The sequence below is a fragment of the Acomys minous genome (assembly GCF_964271855.1).
Source record: "Acomys minous genome assembly, chromosome: 3".
Lineage (NCBI taxonomy): Eukaryota > Metazoa > Chordata > Mammalia > Rodentia > Muridae > Acomys > Acomys minous.
The window spans coordinates 74,269,905-74,289,088 of NC_140485.1; the positions used below are offsets into that span (position 1 = coordinate 74,269,905).

At 40.3% G+C, this 19,184-nt stretch overlaps 1 protein-coding gene across 1 annotated transcript in view; it reads right to left on the minus strand.

The window, feature by feature from the left end:
• Window positions 1-19,184, minus strand: part of TOP1 (DNA topoisomerase I) — an 89,580-nt gene that overhangs the window by 3,937 nt on the left and 66,459 nt on the right. The window contains exons 11-19 of the mRNA XM_084776241.1: window positions 18,787-18,909; window positions 15,947-16,134; window positions 15,361-15,505; window positions 7,898-8,041; window positions 6,257-6,442; window positions 5,433-5,501; window positions 4,770-4,884; window positions 3,218-3,345; window positions 56-150 (exon numbers count right to left, since the gene is read on the minus strand). Of these exons, the coding sequence (XP_084632367.1) occupies window positions 56-150; window positions 3,218-3,345; window positions 4,770-4,884; window positions 5,433-5,501; window positions 6,257-6,442; window positions 7,898-8,041; window positions 15,361-15,505; window positions 15,947-16,134; window positions 18,787-18,909 (1,193 nt within the window). The remainder of the gene's footprint in view (window positions 1-55; window positions 151-3,217; window positions 3,346-4,769; window positions 4,885-5,432; window positions 5,502-6,256; window positions 6,443-7,897; window positions 8,042-15,360; window positions 15,506-15,946; window positions 16,135-18,786; window positions 18,910-19,184) is intronic.

The following is a 19,184-nucleotide window of genomic DNA, read 5'->3' on the forward strand; positions in this document are numbered from 1 at the left end:
GATGATGCCAACTATTTGCTCTTATCCAGCCCTCGGTGCAGTATCAGATACATACTTCTTGGTCTTTGCATCCTTCATGACTTTGGCATCAGCCTTAGCACTTTTCAAGTCCCTTCGAGCATCTGCTAGCTGATCTTTCTTGGCATCAATCTAGGCAGAGAAAAACAGCAGTAAAGTTAGGAATAAATGAGCCAAAGAGGGAAAAGAGCTCCAATCTTAGAATGTAAAACTGGGAGTTGTCAGTGTTTTCTAGGTACAAGAAGGTTTTATGGACAGTGAATGCAGGAAACAATCTAATTGCTATTTGCTGCTTATTTATGTTCTTCAGTGAATGTTAAACAGTGTAAGGTTCTATAAGAGTAACCTGGAAATCTGGTCCTAATCTCTGAGGAAAACACTCTGGCTTTAGAGAACAGAGAGGAGTATCCAGATGACAGGTGTTATCAAATGAGTCCTGTGCCAGGCATTGGTATTCCTTTGTTGTTTGTTAGTTTAAGAGAGACAGGGTCTCACTATGTAGCCTTGGTTGCCCTAGAACTTGCAATATAGACCAAGATGGCCTTGAACTCAGAGATCTGCTGCCTCTGCCTCTCAAATGTGTGGGTCACCACTCCTGGCCTTTAGCATTCCTTCTGAGAATACTATAGGAGAAACTAAATAAAAACATAGATAGACCTATCTACTAAGCAAGCCCAGATCATTAATTGCTGGCTTTGGGGGAAAAGGATACATTAAATAGGATATCCAGAAAACTAAACAGTGGCAAGTAGACATCAGTTAGGAATTGCCTAGCCTTGATTTTCTGTTTTAGAAAGTAGAAGTCTAAAGTGAGAAGAAAATTAGTAGTCATCATTTAATAACTAAGATTTGAAAATCATCTATTGAAGATTTTCCTCCACAAAGGAAATCTTAGTGATTCCTTTCTTGTCTGTTAGAACCCTTGAAAAGGGAAGGTCTTCTTTGAGTGTTGCTTAGAAACAGCAGTAGGCAATACTATGATGCTAGAAATAAAGCTGGTGAGTTTTGCTGGGTTTCAAAGAAACCCACCACTGGACCACCCTGATGACCTATGAGGTCAAGAGAATATCCCAGAGTAAATTACATGTCGATTTACTCTCATTGGGTTTTTGTTGACTGACCCTAAAATTTGTTAGACAAACACTACGCAAAAACACAAAAAAAAACCACACACACACACACACCCACACACACACACACACACACGCAGAAAATGCAACCCACGATTAGAAACTGTAATCCCAGCACTTGGGAGGTAGAGCTCTGTTCTACAAAGTAAGTCCAGGACAGCCAAGACCCTATCTCGAAAAACAACAACAAAAACAAAAAAATGCTAACAACAACAACAACCAAACAGTCCACCATAGTGAGAGTCATTAGATATGTTTTACTGTTAGTGGCTTCCTTCCAATATCTAAGGTGCTCAAAAAGTTACTAGAACTGGCTGCACTTAAAAGCATCACAGCCACCACTAGCCATATGCTTCTTAGGCCAGAAGTACAGCAAACTACAGTCTTAACCATTTCTGTGAATGCTAAACTGGCAAGCTACGTCGAATTCTCTCAAAGTATCAAAGACTCCATTGATTCTCTAGGCAACCGGGCGTGTGTTTGCTTTGTGGGCACACAGGAGAAGGTTCCTACACTTGGAGGGCTTGTGTGGCTGGCAGCCTGAGCTGCTCAAACAGTAGTTCCAGAATAAGAGCAACAAATGACCTCTTCATGCTCCAGGAAGGGTCTCTTGAACCGGGTAAACAGAACCCCGTACTCATACTTTATTCTGGGCTTGGAATGACAACACAAGAGGAAAGTAAGCAATACCAGAGGATCTCCATTTAACACAGGGGCAAAGCAAAGGCAAAGATGGGCAGCCTATGGGTTTGGTTCTTGGTCTGCTGGCCTAGGCACAGACTAAAGAGGTCTGTGATCTGTGTTCATGCACTGTGGATAAGGAGATCCCTTCAGGCCAGCTGTAGCAAAGCCTTTAAGTTGTAGCTCTGCTCTGGCTTTACATACATTATGCCAGGATACCCATCTTGCAGAAATCTCAATAAGAGAATATTCAGAGCCTGAAAATACATTTCTAAAAGTGAGTTGTCCAAGTATAGAATTCCATAAATTCAAAAGGAGGAAAAAAAATATATCTGTACTCTGGCTACTCTCTAGATGACATTTCTTGTTGCCTCTTTAATCATGACTGTGAGCAAGAACTCAAAGAAATGTGACTTGTCCTGCTACTATTACCAACAGATGTTGAATACTTAAATTCCTGTTATGCATTACAGTATTATAGAACTTTTACTTACTACTATCTTAAACTTCATAGTAATTATTAGGACCACCTCAAGATCTTAAATGAGGGTATTTACTCATATGCCAAACTGTATTTTAATGTAAATTATTTCCATTGTAATCATGTGCATCTATTTTAACATGAAGTATCTGCAAATGGCCACAATGGATTAGGGAGTTCAGATGCATAGTTAAGCAGCCAATGCTAAGAGAGAGGAAGGAGAGTCGGACAACATCAACTTGTTTTCGTATCAGTCTCTCCCTACAGGGCACAACCCTGACCCCGGCAAATCTGACACACAGCAACAGATGTAAACAGTTGTTCTAGGATTGGGAGGAATTAAATGCCATTGCTTGACTATCTTTTAAATTTTAAACAATCTAACAGAGAACAGTTAACTTTCCTCTCTCCTGTCCTGCTTCTGCCTTGGGAATCAAACCCAGAGCTTTGTGTATGGTAGACAAGCAAAGGCAGGGTCTACTGAGTGGTATCTTCCTGTCATGTTTCTTAGCCAGAGCACGGAGACTTTGTTTGTGGTGCTGGGGATGGAGCCCAGGGCCTGCTGCACACCAAGGAAGCATTCTGCCACAAAGCTTCATTCTTATTTCCATTTTCCTTATGTATAACAGGGATAACAATTAACAATTCAGAGGTGCATCAAAGTTAGCACTTCAAAACAGAAAGTGATTAACACAGAACTTGTGTCAAATACTTTAAGAAAAAAAACAAACACTATGATACTATCAAAGTATCTCCACCTGTTATCTGTAGAATAAATCTTTAAGAACAGCCCCACACAAGCCTGCTATTATCCCAGCCCACACAAGGTCAGATTCCAGAAGCCTCTCGTTTGAAGAAGATATCAAATGTTATCTTTTTTGCTATCCCACCTTAGGACCCACCATACCTTAGACTGCAAATTCATCATTGACTTCTCAAAGGTCTTTGGTGGTGCCCTCTGGTGGTTACAAAGAATTGCAACAGCTCGATTGGCACGATTATAAGATAGAATCTTTGCTGGAACATTCTCATCAGCTGTAAAGAAACAGATAGTAACAGGGTCAATTTGTATACCAAAATATGTATACATGAAGTGTCTTCTAGGGACTTCATCCCTGTAAAGTTTGTACTGGTCTTCAGCTTATCATAACCAAGTTTCTCTGAAGGCACAAGGTCAAAATTTGAGTCAAAGGCAGGAAGTATCTACATAGCCTGAATGAGTTTCGGTCACAATAGGAATTCTGAGCCTCTTTTTATTTTGTGACCAGGTCTCATTATGTAGTCCAGGTGGTCTTGAAACTACTGGGTTCCTTCCTGAGTGGCAAGAATTACTGTACCCAGCTTGTCTCTACTATTACAGAGAAATCTACAGTTTGCTTTTTAACTTCAGGAGTCTGGCCATGGACCCTTATAATGCTTTCCTTATTTGTTGTCTCCCACTTACCAGCCAAATGTAGCCTGGAGAAAATGCTGTACTAGGAGAAGACTGTAGGAGGATGAGATGAAGGGATCTTAAGCTATACATTTTAAAACCATATTAAAAACCCACTTGCTGCTCGTGCAGGGGACCTGGGTTTACTTCTAGTATTCTTGTGGTAGCTCACAATCATCTGTCTTTAACTCCAGTTCTAGGGATCTGACTTTACTTGCATTTTTTTCCTCCAAGACAGTGCTTATTTGTGTAGCCCTGGCTGTCCTGGAACTCACTCTGTAGACCAAGCTGGCCTCGAACTCACAGATCTTCCTGCCTCTGTCTTCTAAGTGCTGGGACTAAGTAAGGGCAGTGTGCCGTCATGTGCTGCTGCTACCACCATTGATAGGCTTTGTAGCACTTACTTAAACCACACCCTAACTAAATACTTATCTCCAGTATGCCATCTCTGGCTCTAAGACCATTGGATTCACTTACAGACAACAGTGGAAACTCAGGTCCCAGAAACCAGGAACGGTGGTTCTTGCTTATAGTTCCAGCCTTGGGGAGGGTGAGGCAAAAGGTTCCCTATTTGAGGCTACCTTGGGCCACATAATGAGTTGTTGTGGCCAGCCTTCAGCTACAGTGTGAGAACTTGTTTTAACAGGAGGGGAGTAAAAGTCCTAATGTCCCAGGAGTAATTATTACCTATTACTATGAAGAGAAAAAAATAACAGAGACCTTAGGGAAAAGATTTACTCTATTATATTTTTCTGGTAACCCTGACAACTACCCTCCCCAATTTAACCACACTGTCTGTACCCTGTGAGCTTTTAAGTAACCCAGACAAATCACAAGAATGTTTAGAACAGATGCAAAGCTCTTTTCAGTATTCTATGAGATTAATCTAGAATCTGGGGTAGGAGTGGGAAGAAAAGACACTGACTGGTTTTGTTTAGACAGCTAAATCTCTTTTAGCAGTTGGAGGGAAAGAGTAAAACTCAAGGACACTGCACCATCTCTAGGGACAGCCCTAGAGAGTACTTACGGGCCGTGAGCTCTTTAAGCTGCTGCTGTAGTGTGATGGAGGCATTGTAAGTACGGAACACCTTGGCAGTCAAGCCCTCCATGAGATCCTGAAGATGCTTATTTAGAATACCAGTCTACAGAAGACAACAAAGAGGATATTGGAACTGAGGTAAAAGTCAAACCACCCTTTCCCTTGCAGCAAGCACTAGGAGTCATTGTGCCAGTGCTATCATCATCCTGTCAGTTACTGCCCTGTCCTTCGAGGAGGAAGGTAGCCAATGAGAGAAAATAATTCTATAATATAGGATTGCAGATACCTTCCTACAAATGGCTTAACTCTTGAGCAGCTTAAAACAACAAATCTGTTCTTTCTTATAAAGATCTTTCCCAGTAAAGAAAATAAGGCAAAAGTTTTAGGTCTCTAGTACAGACAGCTGGAAATCTCATGAAAGAAAGAGGAAAAGATACATGTAAGGCTCAACTCCCTCTGCCTTAAGGCTCTACAGCAGGAAGGAGTCTGCTCCTACTTACAGGTGCACTGTGTGCACCAAGGAAGGAAGCGTATGTAGAATATCACTGGATGAGCTACAATGAATGGACAGCCCAAATATCCTTTGGCAACTTTCATCCTCAGGAGCTTGAGATTTCCTGGGACTCTAGCCTATGTCCTGTGTCTACTTACATTAAGTCGATCAAAAAGATCATCCTCAGGCTGCTTGTTCTCCATAAACAGTTGTAAGTTCTTAAAAACCTAAAAAAAAAAATAAGCCCAATTATTATTTTAAAACATTTTAGAAATAATTTCAAACTCACAACTTTCAAAAAAAAGAGAAATGGCACAAAGACCACCCATATATAGTATACCCAAATTCTTGCTTTTATGTGTAAATTTACATAAATACCTAAGTATCTGTTCTGAGCCATTTGGAGGTGTATATTGTAGCTGTTTAGAGCCAAACATCTCGGTGTCTATTGCCTAAGAATAAAAAAATGCTCCCTTATAGTCAAACTATGCTTGCCCTGGCTGCACAATTTAACTGTAATCTAGACGGTTAGAGTAGTGAGTGCCCGTGTGCCTATCTTCAAGGTCTACAGGGATAGGCACAGAGACCTGAGAAGTGAAAGGTTACCGTTTTAATCAGGTGGGAATTGGCCTGGGGCTGAACAAGGCACATGGGGACAATATGCAACATGACCAGAGGATGCCATGCTTAAATCACTAAAGTGGTTGGGTTCAAGTTTATGTTGAATTTGCTGTAAGGGCTAACTCTCTGTAGACTCCGTTACAAACTGCTTCCAGAGATGGCCACACACTCCCAGTAATGTGTCAGAGTTTGCAGGACAGGGCTAAATGAGGCACACAACACAACAAGCAGTTTCTTCTTTCTTTGAGATCATTTTTGCTAGAGCCCAGCAAAATACAGAGCAGACAAAAGCACTCAATAAATATTTGCTGAATGACTAAGTAAAAAAGCATGCCAGAGAGCACAGGCCACATTAACTTACTCGTTTCTCAACTGGGACTTTGTTATAGTATCTGATTGAGTCCTTCCCGGGAAAGTCAAATTCGACCACATATTCCTGACCATCCAATTCTGGGTGTAGATTGATGTGCTCCACTCTAAGTGAACAGCAACCCACGGTGTCTGCCGTCTCTCCTTCTTCTTTCTCATTGCCTGCTCTCAGAGCAAGCTGTTAAAAGAAGTGGAGTAGGGTTGTTAGGAAAGAGGTGAGTGTCGGTGAGGAAACAGGGACTGCATATGATCTCTAGGAAACCCCAAACCAGAAGGCTCCACAATTCTTCTATGAACAAAGCATCAGCCTGCACAGCCTGCAAACTCAGATCCCATTATGTTATGACATATGAAAGCCACAGGGGCACCCAGGGACCCAAGCCTCTCTACTCTATCCCTGGGCCTTGGAATGGAGATAGAGCGAAGAGAAGGGGAAAACAAAACAAACACCAAAGACACAAATGAGAACATTTTTCCTTTGGACAGTTAGATTAAAAACTGTATCAATTTTGTTGGAATTTAGAATTTGAGCTAAAATATAAACACTGTAAAATGAAAAAAAAAAAAACCTGAGTACTAAGAAACTGAACTTGGTAACATCATCTTTCAAACTGTAATTACAATAAATGACACTTTAAAAAAAGATTTATTTATTATTATGTATACAGGGCTCTGCCTGAAGGTACAATTGTAGGCCAGAAGAGAGAATCAGATCACGTTATAGATAGCTATGAGCCACTGTGTGGTTGCTGGGAATTGAATTCAGGACCTCTGGAGAAACAGTCAGGGCTCCTAATCTTTTAGCTATCTCTCCAGCCGATAAACCACACTTTTTTTTTTTTTTTTTTTGGTTTTCGAGACAGGGTTTCTCTGTGTAGCCTTGGCTGTCCTGGACCCACTTTGTAGACCAGGTTGGCCTGGAACTCACAGTGATCCACCTGCCTCTGCCTCCCGAGTGCTGGGATTATAGGCGTGCGCCACCATGCCCGGCTAAACTACACTTTTTAATCAATTTATAGGTTCTAAAAGAATGAAATAGAAAAGAAATACCACAATTCACGCTAGTAGTTTAAGCGGGTGGTGGTGTATTTTTATTTAATTGCATACAAATAAAAATATGTGTTGGATTTTGACATAAATAAGTAGTTATGCATTATGAATTACAGTAAAAAAAATGCTTGAAATCATGTTATTTAAAAAACAAACAAACAGGGGTGGTGGTGCACACCTTTAATCCTAGCACTTGGGAGGTAGAGGCAGGTAGATCTCTGTAAATTTGAGGCCAGCCTGGTCTACAGAGTGAGTTCTAGGACAGCCAAGGCTACACAGAGAAACCCTGTTCAAACAAACAAACAAACAAACAAAAAAACCCAACCCAAAACAAACCAAAACAAAAAACCCAAACCCAATCCAACCCAAAATGTTCACTTTATGCATATCTTCCTGTTATAAAGGCTGTACTCAACAGCAAACATACCATGGATGCCTCTTTCTTTGTATTCTTTTCCTACTGGGTTTGATTTGATTTTAAGTCACACAGCAGATATACATTCCCATCCCCTGTACTTACAGAGTAGACACTCTATACCTATAAACAGAACTGTCCAATTCGGATAAAGGAATCTGCTCCCACCTTATCAATGAAGTACAGTGCTACAGCTCTCTGCCGAACTTTCATCTCTTTGGACTTCCAGTCTTCCCGATACTGATTTCGGATCTTGTCCACACACTTCTTCAGCCGCCGAGCAGTCTCATACTTCTGCCAGTCTTTCTCACCCTGCAGAACAAAATGTGGAGTAACACACTAAATATTCAGAGCTCTGTACCCAAGAACAGAAACCAGAGCTTAATCAAGGCTGAAAGAATAGAACTGAAGAGAATACATGCTGGGGAGGGTGGGAACAGGAACATAAGAGTGAGGGGATTACAATCGGGAAGTAATGTGAATAAATTATTTTTTTTTTAAAAGAATATATTTTGTTCTACTTTCATACAACTGACTCCTATCTAATTGCTAAGAAAGCTTTCCAATCTATAAAATGCACACACTCTTGGGAGACGCTCACCAAACATCCACAAAACTGACTTCTGTCAACATAAGGATATAAGCATCCCCATTCCCTTACAAGCATCACAGCCTTACTGCAGAATCTAAGACCCGTATCAGTTTTTTGCTAACACTGAATTCCATTAAATTCAAGACAGTCATTGAGTCTTGAATTTGTCCATGTATGTCCTTATTTCATTGACATATCCAAGAAACAGAACCCAAGACTACAACATGTAATTACCAAGGAACACAATGACTTCCAGGAACAGCTATAATTATTTTCTCACTGTAGCATTTTAAAAGCCATCTCTTATTAGACTGAGAAAAAATGTTTCAAGGAACACCTTCCTTCCTTCCCTTCCTTTGTCTCCACCCCCCCCACCCCCCAGTTTTTCAAGGCAGAGTTTCTCTGTATAGGCTGATCTCAATTCAGAGATCCACCAACCTCTGCTTCCCAAGTGCTAGGATTAAAGGTGTATATCACCACCACCACCCAGCTTCATCGTCGTTGTCATCTTCTTCTTTGTTTTTATTTTTGTATTTTTGAGGCAGGGTTTCTCTGTGTAGCCTGGACTGTCCTGGACTCACTTTGTAGACCAGGCTAGCCTCGAACTCACAGTAAAGCTGCTTCTTTTAAACAGAGAGCTTTTGGCACAAATTTTGAGGTGTGATCCTAAAGCTATGAAATGCTATGGAAATTACATGTGCCTGGTTTTTTACATCTTATCAAGAAACTGTGGCTGCGAAGCTCGTAGGTCTGGGGGGGAAAAACAGTACTGTGACTTTGCTAGATGGACATGGCATCAAGCTGCCTTCTAAGTACTATCTCCACACCCACTGACTAGAGCAGCTCTTGCTCCTAATCAGTAGTTTTGCAATGGATGTGGTTAATACCAAAGGCTGCAACTGGTCAAAGTACAGAGAACAAGTGTCTGTGAACTATTCAGCCATGAATGGAACCACTACCTCACACACTCTGACCTCAAGATTCAGGAAGCATTGTTAAAGGTGATGGAAAGACTCTAAGAGGCACAGGTCAGGGAGCACAGGGGCTAAAGTATCTTTTGGACATGGCAGGGCCACTGTACTCAGGAACTCTCACAGTTGTGGTTGCATGCACAGGATCAAGCCAGTCAACATTCAGTCAAGAAGGGGAGAAGGATACACAAGCCCTGACTCCTAGCTGAGGAGCTACTGACACTTAGAGGCTGATAGTGTGTATTTGTGGTGTTTTCTTTTGAGGTGAGGTCCCTGGTAGCTTTCCCATGCTCCAGTGGATGGTCTCCACTCATGCATGCATGGACATCACTAATACAACTGAGTGGGCTACTAAAAAGAGAAGACATGAAGTTAAGAGGAAGATGTATGTGGAGGGAATCTGGGGGTTATCCAAGTACATTGTATGTACGTATACAATTCTTAAAGAATAAATAATGAATATTTTTAAAAAGACTATTAAACAACAGAAGATTTCTGTTACCACTCTGAGTGAAAACAGACCTGCAAACAAAGGCTAAGAGTTTTACAAGGTGTGAAACTGACCACACAACAGTAACACAAGAAAAGCAAGCGCATAAGAACCCAAGAACCTGGGGCTGGCGATGGCTTAGCAGTGGCCCGTGACTCCAGCTCTAGAAGGATTTTAGGTCTCCTAATCTGTGGTATTCAAATGCACATGCCCTCACACAGACACATGGGTAGAATATATGGAATTAAAGAAAAAGAAATAATCCAAGAATTTCTGCTCTTTAACTCTTTGATTCTACAAAGGAGGGGAGGTGGTAGAGACTTCTTTTTCTGTATTCTTGGTTTCTACCTGATACAAAAGTACTTGACCCACGGGACCACGTAGAATCCTTAAAACATAAAAACTATGGTCAAGGTAACCAGCCTCCTCTCATGGAGGCATGAGGGTACCTGGAAAAAGGCTTGTTTCCAGATCTTAACAAATGCTCAGAAAGCAATGTTTATTTGGATGTGCTATGGAATCATCAGCATTTCCTCATAATTGTATGTGTACTTACTATTTGTATGGATTTGTTTAGCTTTAAAACAAGAGTTTGAATAACTAATAGCTGTCACATTTCCTGGGAAGATGAAAATTTTTCACTGAGTTCTCTAAGTACAATTTGACATTTAAGAGAATGAATTACTGGGGGCTGGGGAGATGGCTCAGAGGTTAAGAGCACTGGTTGGTCTTCCTAAGGTCCTGAGTTCAATTCCCAGCAACCACATGGTGGCTCACAGCCATCTGTAATGAGAACTGGTGCCCTCTTCTGGGCTGCAGGTGTACATGCAGGTGGAATACTCTATACATAATAAATAAATCTTGAAAAAAAAAAGAGAGAATGAATTAGAAAAAAATACAATATAAACTGTCTTCCTGTGCAAAACAATAATGCACTTCCACCATTCTTTCTTACATCAACCACCACCAAGAAGACACCTGAAAGGCTCACTAAAATACACTATCTAGCCAGAAATGGACTCTTCCATCACTCCAACACACATAGGCATTGGTCTAACTCAATGATTACTGGGAGCAGTCAGGCAAACAAAGTTTGAAAAAGTCAAATAAGAAATTTACACAAGAGACCACTGGAGCAGCTTTCCTGTCACATGATTGGGCTCCTGGAACAATCCAAAGTTATCTCAAGAACACTGGAATGGGGGACAGAACGTAAGACAGCCTGCAAAGGGCTAACAAGAGGGCTGGCCTCTAAGTACACTTGCTCTGCTTGCTCTCAGTGCTGCTGAACAGAGTCTATAAGATGACACTAGACTTAAAACCTTCTTGGACTGCTTCTAAAAAATATCCACCTAGGTTCTTCAGGGAGAGTCAAATCAAACCCATTATACAAGGCCCTTTCCTGTCCTCTTCAGAGATGGTACTGTCTCAAACTCTGTTACCACATCAACATGTAACATATGGACTAGAAAAGCAATTTGCTAAAACAAAGACAGATAATGTAAGAGCCTCTGACTCCCCCTCCTCTTTCCCTAGTTGGCAACTTCTCCATAATAGAGAGAAAACTAGTTAGTGACAGTTATAAACCAGTGCCACCACACTTTCTCTTAAATGTAGATACTTATCCATGCAATGACATGGGCACTTGGAGCAGGAAGTAAGCTGAATCTGTCGTTTAGCCTTTCTCAGGATCTGTATTCACAAGTTGCCATTTGCTACTATACTTTGAGTGTGTGAGTTAGACAAACGCAGGCATGGTTGCTTAGATGCTTGGTTCTAAGGCAGGGTCTCTCACTGGCCCAAACTCACCACTTAGGCCAGACTGCTTGGCAAGCCAGGCCCAGGAATCCCTCCTCTTGCTCCCTCCTCAGGGCTGGGTTTATTTTTGAAAATTTCATACACATATACAAAGAAATATGATATTATCTCTCTCCCATTTCTTCTGAAGGCCCCCATATCCCCTGCCAACTTAAAGTTTTTGGTTTTATAGTAACTCAGTAAGTACAGTTAGTGCCACCCATAGATCTATGTGTGAGTTGGCACGGTAGCACCTACCAGAGTGTGTGAAGTCTATCGGCCTCCCTGCTTAGCCTTGGCTAGCCTGGAACTTGATATGAAGACCAGGACAGCCTTACACTCAAGAGATCCCTCTGTCTCCCAAGTACTAGCTTAAAGGCTCAAATCACCATACGCAGCATATCAGAGGGTTTTTTGTAATTAAGTGATATAGGACATAATGCTAACATCTGACAATGCTAGACAATAAGGACAAGAATTAATTAAATATCTATTTTTATATATTTGAATTATTTCACTAAAAACAAAACTTGGGGCTAGAGAAATGGTCCAGAGGTAAAAAGCACTAGCAGCTCTTAGGGAGGAAGTAGTTTTGGTTCCCAGCACCCATACAGCAAGCAGCCCAGCACTGAATTACTTCCAGCTCAGGGTATCTGCTACCTTTTACTGGACTCTGTCGGCACTAGGCATATAATACAGTGTACACGCATTAGGCAGAGAAAACATTCATACACATTAAGTAAAAATCAACCTAAAAGAACACAGAGAAAAAAACAAACAAAAAACCAAAACTTCTCAAGCTTGAACCTGTCTTTACTGAAGAGAATGCTTCTCTGGGTGGCAACACACTATTCAAAGTGCTATCAAGATTCGCCATCTGAAGACACTGATGTTCTGCTGCATAGGCCTTTCTTAAGCCTTAAACCCTAAGACAAGACTGAGGGCAAGTTCAAGAAGCCACAGGCACTGCCACCTCACTCCTGATCCCCAAATTTTCTACCTTTCCAGACTTTTAATGACTCTTCTTGGGGATTCCATCCTACTCTCAAGTCATATGTCTGATCTTGGACTCAGGCATCTAGACAAACACAATCTCTGGGTAAGTCTCAAGTTAGTAAAACCATCTTCTAGAAACCCGGAAAATGCTTACTACGCAGTTATCTGGTGGCTATTGTCTGGACTAAGACTGGATAGCTTTCTGCTCTTGGGGTGCTGTCCTGGCTTGCCAGCAAAGATCTCACTTGTGAGAATTACAACCCCCTGTAATTTCTGCCTATAGGAAAACATAACAACCACATATTTGAAATCTATGCCCTTTTCTCCACTTTGATTGGCATCACCTGCCTTGGTCACTACAGTTTCTTGCCTGAAGAACAACAGCCATCTAGAGGTCTCCTAATTTCCTATTTATGTCCAAATTTGTGTGCCACAATTTGACAGCAGGATGTCATGGGAGAGACATGGGAGATTAGAGATCTAAATTACATTCTAAGAGGATTGACAGAGTTACGAGCTATCAGATCTATGTGTTTTTTTTTTAATTCCCATAGACTAAATTTATTCATCTACAAAGTGGAATCATGAATATATGTCTGTTATGGTTACTAAATGCCACTTACATGAAAAAGCTTTTAAAGACTAAGCTAATACTCATCACAGATTGACAATTTTCTGTGGTGAATATACATAGAATTTACCATTGGTGTGACACTTAGTATATTAACAATGTTCTGGAGCCACCATTACTTGGTAGTTACAGTGTATGTGGTACATGTATATGTGTGTGTAGGCACAAATCCTTGTGCATGAGGAAGATTCTCCACCTTATTTTTAAAAGATTTATTTTAATTTTTTATATTTATGTATATTGTGTCTGCCTCATGCATGCAGTGCCTATAGAGACCAGAAGAGGGCATCAGATCCCCTAAGAACTGAATTGGTTGTGCAGTGACTGAATCACTGGTCATCTGGAAAAACAGCCAGCATTCTTAATCACTGAGCCATCTCTTGAACCCCTCCCTCCACCTGATTAAGGCAGGGTCTCTTACTGTACTCACAATCTCAACTAAGCTAGCTGGGCAGTGGGCTCCCAGGATCTGCCTGTATCCTAACACTGAAATAGCATGCATGGCTATGTCCAGTTTTATGTCAGGTAAAATCTTGCTTTTACAAAACCTGTTCCTTACCCGTTGAGTCTTCACACCCACCCCATTTGACAGTTTGTGTTACTTTTCACATCCCTTTATATCTCACCCTATTCTCTACTCACCCTCCTCTTCCGTCCATAGGCACCCAAGTCTATTTAGAAGACCTCTTTAAAGATCTAACTTTACGCCAGGCATGGTGGCCCATGCCTTTAACCCAGCACTCAGGAGGCAGAGGCAGGTGGATCTCTGTGAGTTCGAGGCCAGCCTGGTCTACAAAGTGAGTCCAGGACAGCCAGGGCTACACAGAGAAATCCTGTCTTGAAAACCAAAACAAAAGCCAAACAAACAAATGATCTAACTTTAATCTGATTTCCTTTAAAAAGTCCACTCTGATGTTAAGAAAAACTACTTTCGCTTATCCATTTCTGTAGCTCTATGAGGTGCTAAGAGAAAGAGAACACGATTTTAACTGTTGTTCTGAGTTCTCTTTTGTGTCCCCGTATACTTACTCTGAACCAAAAGAACTATTTTCCAATTTATATGAAGAAAGTATCCAGATGGTATTTTTCATTAAGAAAATAGTGACACATATCAGACCACAGGGTATACGCTGGAAAGCATACAAAATTTACATAGTTTTTTTTCACCTGTGACTCTCAGATCTTAACAGAGGCTAAATCCTTATAAACAAGGGTTTCAAAAGTCTTTAGCTTCAGACTCTTGAATGGAAACAGTTTCAGACTACACAGAACCAATTCCTTGGACTTTTTTTTGGGGGGGGGGTGTGAGGCTTAGCTCTCTTTTTGTGTAGTTCAGATTTCCATAATGTCTCTCCAGAACAGCTAGCTGGCTAACAAAAACCCAAGACAGTCCCTCTCAGTAAGTCTAACAATTGACAACAACACACAAGCATTTAAGATGTATATGGTAGGCTATCAATACAATCACATCTTAAAGGAACCTACTAAGATGAGATTTCAGAAACACTGAGGTACATAAAACTCTAGGTTTTATAGCTTGTTTCTACATTCAGAGAAAATAGTTCCTACATGTCTCATATATGTCTACCAATCACTTCATCACATCTTGAGCCCCAGTTGGTAAGCAGGGACTGTGAAGGCAAGAGCTGCATCTGCACAGTTGCTATTACCATACATACACCATCCTTGGAACACGGTGAGGTCTCAGAAAACTTCCACAAATAAGATTAGAATAGGAGGAACCAACAAACAGTATTTCCGAAACATTGTATCAGGCCAACAACCTTTGGAAATTACTTTGTTCTAAATTTTATCTTAGCAAGCATGTGACTATGATGTTTATGTAAATATTCACTGGTATATGTTCATCAATAATGTATATTATATTCATTCTAATTGCAAACCTGCATTCTTTAACTTTTTGTAAAATAATGTTAACTATGCACCTCAGAAAAAAAAAAGATTACAATAGGACACAAATATGAAACATCTTTGGGAGGTTAACAGATAATGCTAACCATAAAAGCTCTTGCCTCCTTTCATGAGAGGGTAGGCTTTTAATTTGTTAAACTGAGTCTAAAAAGCACATTTCAACTCAAAAGAAAAGAGATTCTTAGCCACCTAGAAAGAGGCATACCCAACAGCCATGCTCACCTTGATTCGTGAACTGGGATTCAGCATGATGTATTTAATAGAACCTTGGATGTTCTCTGTCCAGGAGACCAGCCAGGTAACCTTGTTGTCATGTCGGACCTCTTTCCATTTATGTCCTGGAGGAGGAGAAGGAACCTTGGCATCTCTGTGAAAATAATCGTGAAGAAGGGAAGTGAAATGAAAAGTGACAAATTATGTCTCCTTCTCATGACCAGAAGTGGACCTATCTGCCCCAGGCCCCAATTCTGAAAAAACAAACAAACAAACAAACAAACAAACACCTTGGGAGGCCGGGCGTGGTGGCGCACGCCTTTAATCCCAGCACTCAGGAGGCAGAGGCAGGTGGATCGCTGTGAGTTCGAGGCCAGCGTGGTCTACAAAGTGAGTCCAGAGCAGCCAAGGCTACACAGAGACCCTGTCTCAAAACAAAACAAAACAACAACAAAAAACAACAACAACAACAAAAAAAACCTTGGGAGACCTACCAATGACGATACTACACCGTTCTCCTTAACAATATGAACAGTCCCAACCACCAGTGCGGAAAAAGCTCTGCACCTCAGGTTGGCTCATAAATGGTGCTCACTTGCTACAGTTGATAATGATGTCCTCAGGCATGATCCTTCTCTTCAGCATGCCCATCTTGGGATGGTTGCCTCGGCCACGGAAAAGCCCTGGAGGTTCTATCTTGAAGTTGGCAATCCGTTCTCTATGATTATCCATAACACAAAATCCATATTCTTTCAGTAACTTTTCATTTTCTTCTTTGATTTTCTAAAATAGAGCAAGGAGGTACACAAAATGGATTCAAACTCCTACATGCTAAGAGTTAACTCTTTTTATCTCTTGCATAAGAAAGATCAAGGTAAAGTTTAAAGGTCATTCAGAAATGAATTCAAATAAAGGAAAATGTCCAATGGATTTGGGGGGGGGGGTTTTCTCTGTGTAGCCCTGGCTGTCCTGGACTCACTTTGTAGACCAGGCCGGCCTCCAACTCACAGTGATCCACCTGCCTCTGCTTACCGAGTGCTGGGTTAAAGGTGTGGGCGCCACCACATCTGGCTGTCTAATGGATCTTAAACTTATATATAATAACTTGCCAAAAGATCTACCAAGAATAAATGACTACAGTTAACAGATTCTCACTGTTTTTCTTTTATACTTACTGCAGACTGAGTTTACAACTTAGCTAAAGCTTCAACCCTTAAATCTTTTATTGTAAAGGGTATAGATTTATGAATGTTGTATATATTTTAGTTTGGCTTAGTTCCGTTTTAAAGATATGGTCTCATGTATCTCAGGATTTCTTCAAATTCTCTATGTAATTGAGAATGACCTTGAATTTCTGGTCTTCCTGTCTCCACTTCCCAAGGGCGGATACTATAGGCATGCACTATCACACTGAGTTTCATGCAGTGTTGGAGAACAAAGCCAGGGCTTTACGCATATGAGGAAAGGCCCGTACTAGCTCAGCTAGTTGCAGCCCCAGCGTACCGAGATATTTTAAGATGTGAACCCTAAAAATTAATATTATAAAGGAGAGGTAAATGTTAGGCAGTGAGGAAGGACTGAAAGCAGAAAAAGGAGACTTGGAAAAAAAAAAGGATACAAAGCTAATTTTTCCCTTGTAGTTTCAACTGTGTCATGGATTATTTTGTTTCGCAGTGGAAGAGCATAAAACATATATTTGACAGTGATAATGTAAAATTTAACCAACACCTTCAGAATGACTATTCTGTTTCATTGAGATGTACAGACTTTGGTTTGGCTAATGTATTTTTGTTTGGTTGTTTCTGTTTTTTGGTTCTGTTTGTTGTTGTTTTTTATAGTCAAATTTTAATTAAAAATAAAAATGTATAGCCAGGTATGGTGGTGCACACCTTTAATCCCAGCACTTGGGAGGCACGGGCAGGCAGACCTGTGAGTTCAAGGCCAACCTGATCTACAAAGAGAGTCCAAGACAACCAAGGCTACACAGTGAAACCTTGTCTCAAAAACAAAAAACAAACAACAAAAAATCCAAAACCTGGCCCCCTCCCCAACAAAAATTTTACAATATGGACTGGGGATGCAGCTCAATTACAGAACACCTGTCCAGTGTGCTCAAACTGTTATAACCTGTCTTTATCTTCTAAAAGCTACTTAACAGGACAGCATTTCCCATAATGTTTTAAGCCTCAACGAATTTGTATCTGACGTGTAATGTGTATGTGATATCTAGTTTTTTTGCTTGTTTTCTGGGATGAAGCAAACCTAAAGCTGTATGTTTGCTAGGCAATCATTCTCCTACTGAGGTTAAATCACCCTAACCTATCTCCTCTATATGTGATTTGTGGTAAGTTCCCCTCCTTCCTTGTTATTGTTTTGGCTTTAGAGCTAATGCTTACAACCACATGTAACAGCTCCACATCACCTGACATCTTCTGATCTGCAAGTGTACCCACAGATATATGCATGCATGCACACACAATTAAAAATAAGAAACATCTACAAAGTGAGTAATAGACAAATTTCAGTGCTTTGGAAAACTGCAGATAAAATAAACCTAAAATGAAAAAGTCTAATGCAATTTTTGTTTGTTTTGTTGAGACATGATGGTTCTTGCTTTGTAGTCCAGAATGAACTTAACTTACAGTAATCCTCTTGCCTCAGCCCTGAGTGCTAAGATTACAGGTTTGTATCAATACAGATGGCTGCCAGTTAGTGTAACTCAATACTTGTAGACGTATGAAATGAATATTAAGTTACTTAAATTTTAAGTCTTTTAAAATGCCAAAACTACAGCATCATGAAGTACAAAAACATTCCTTGAACTTCTTAACTTTTGGACCCAGGTTTGGAAAACAAAAAACCTACCTTAGATTCCTCTAAACTAGGCTTGGCAACATTTCCTAAATAGAAAATATTTTAAGCTTGAAGGCTATATAGCTCCTGTCTCAACTACTCAGAGACTATGGAAGTAAACTGACATATACACACCCATTCTTCGGGTAAGCCTGTTTATGAAAGCAAGTGGTTTGCAGAAACAAACAACAAAAAACCCACATGTTGGATACTAGAAGGATCTTTCAACAATGAGTACAGCTAGCACTGGGAAATGGAGATGGATGACAGTAAACAAACAAAGTAAAACACCTCAGTAGAATGGCTACGTACACAGCCAGCATTATTTCATGTGCCTTAAATGGTAAACATTGGGAGACAGGGCTCCCCACACTTAAACTGACAACAGTAATACAGTTATTGACTGCTGCTGAAGTACTCACAAAGCTCACGGTAAATTTAAATAAAATTAAGTAGACTTTACTAAGGAAATCTTTAACACAGGAAAATATAAAATTAATGAAATCAATGTGTGTGGCAAGAACAAGATTATACAAGTAATCACTATTCAAATTTTCTAGCTTAATATTAATTCTATCATACCAATTTTTCTTCTTTGCTCATCTGTTTCCGAGCCTCTGACTGAGCTTTGAAATACTGGCTCATCTGTGTAAAGTCGCATTTGCTTAGGTTGGTAATCGCATTTTTCTCATCATTAGTCATTTCCTAGTTGAAAGAAAAGATGGGAAAAGAATTTAAATACATTAACAAGTCCTCCTCTTTCTTTGTATTTAAAGTACAACTTTTTTTTTTTTTTAAAGTCAAAGGTGTCTAGAAAGGTAGCCAATCTCAGTGAGGTCTTCTATTGGGAAAAGGGGTTATTCCGTTATAAGCTATATTTTTTTAATATAAAAAGATTTTAAGTGACTTATCATAGAGAAAGCAGAGAGAAAGGTCATATGCTTGTTGGACAAAAACCCCATTAAAATATTAAGAGATGA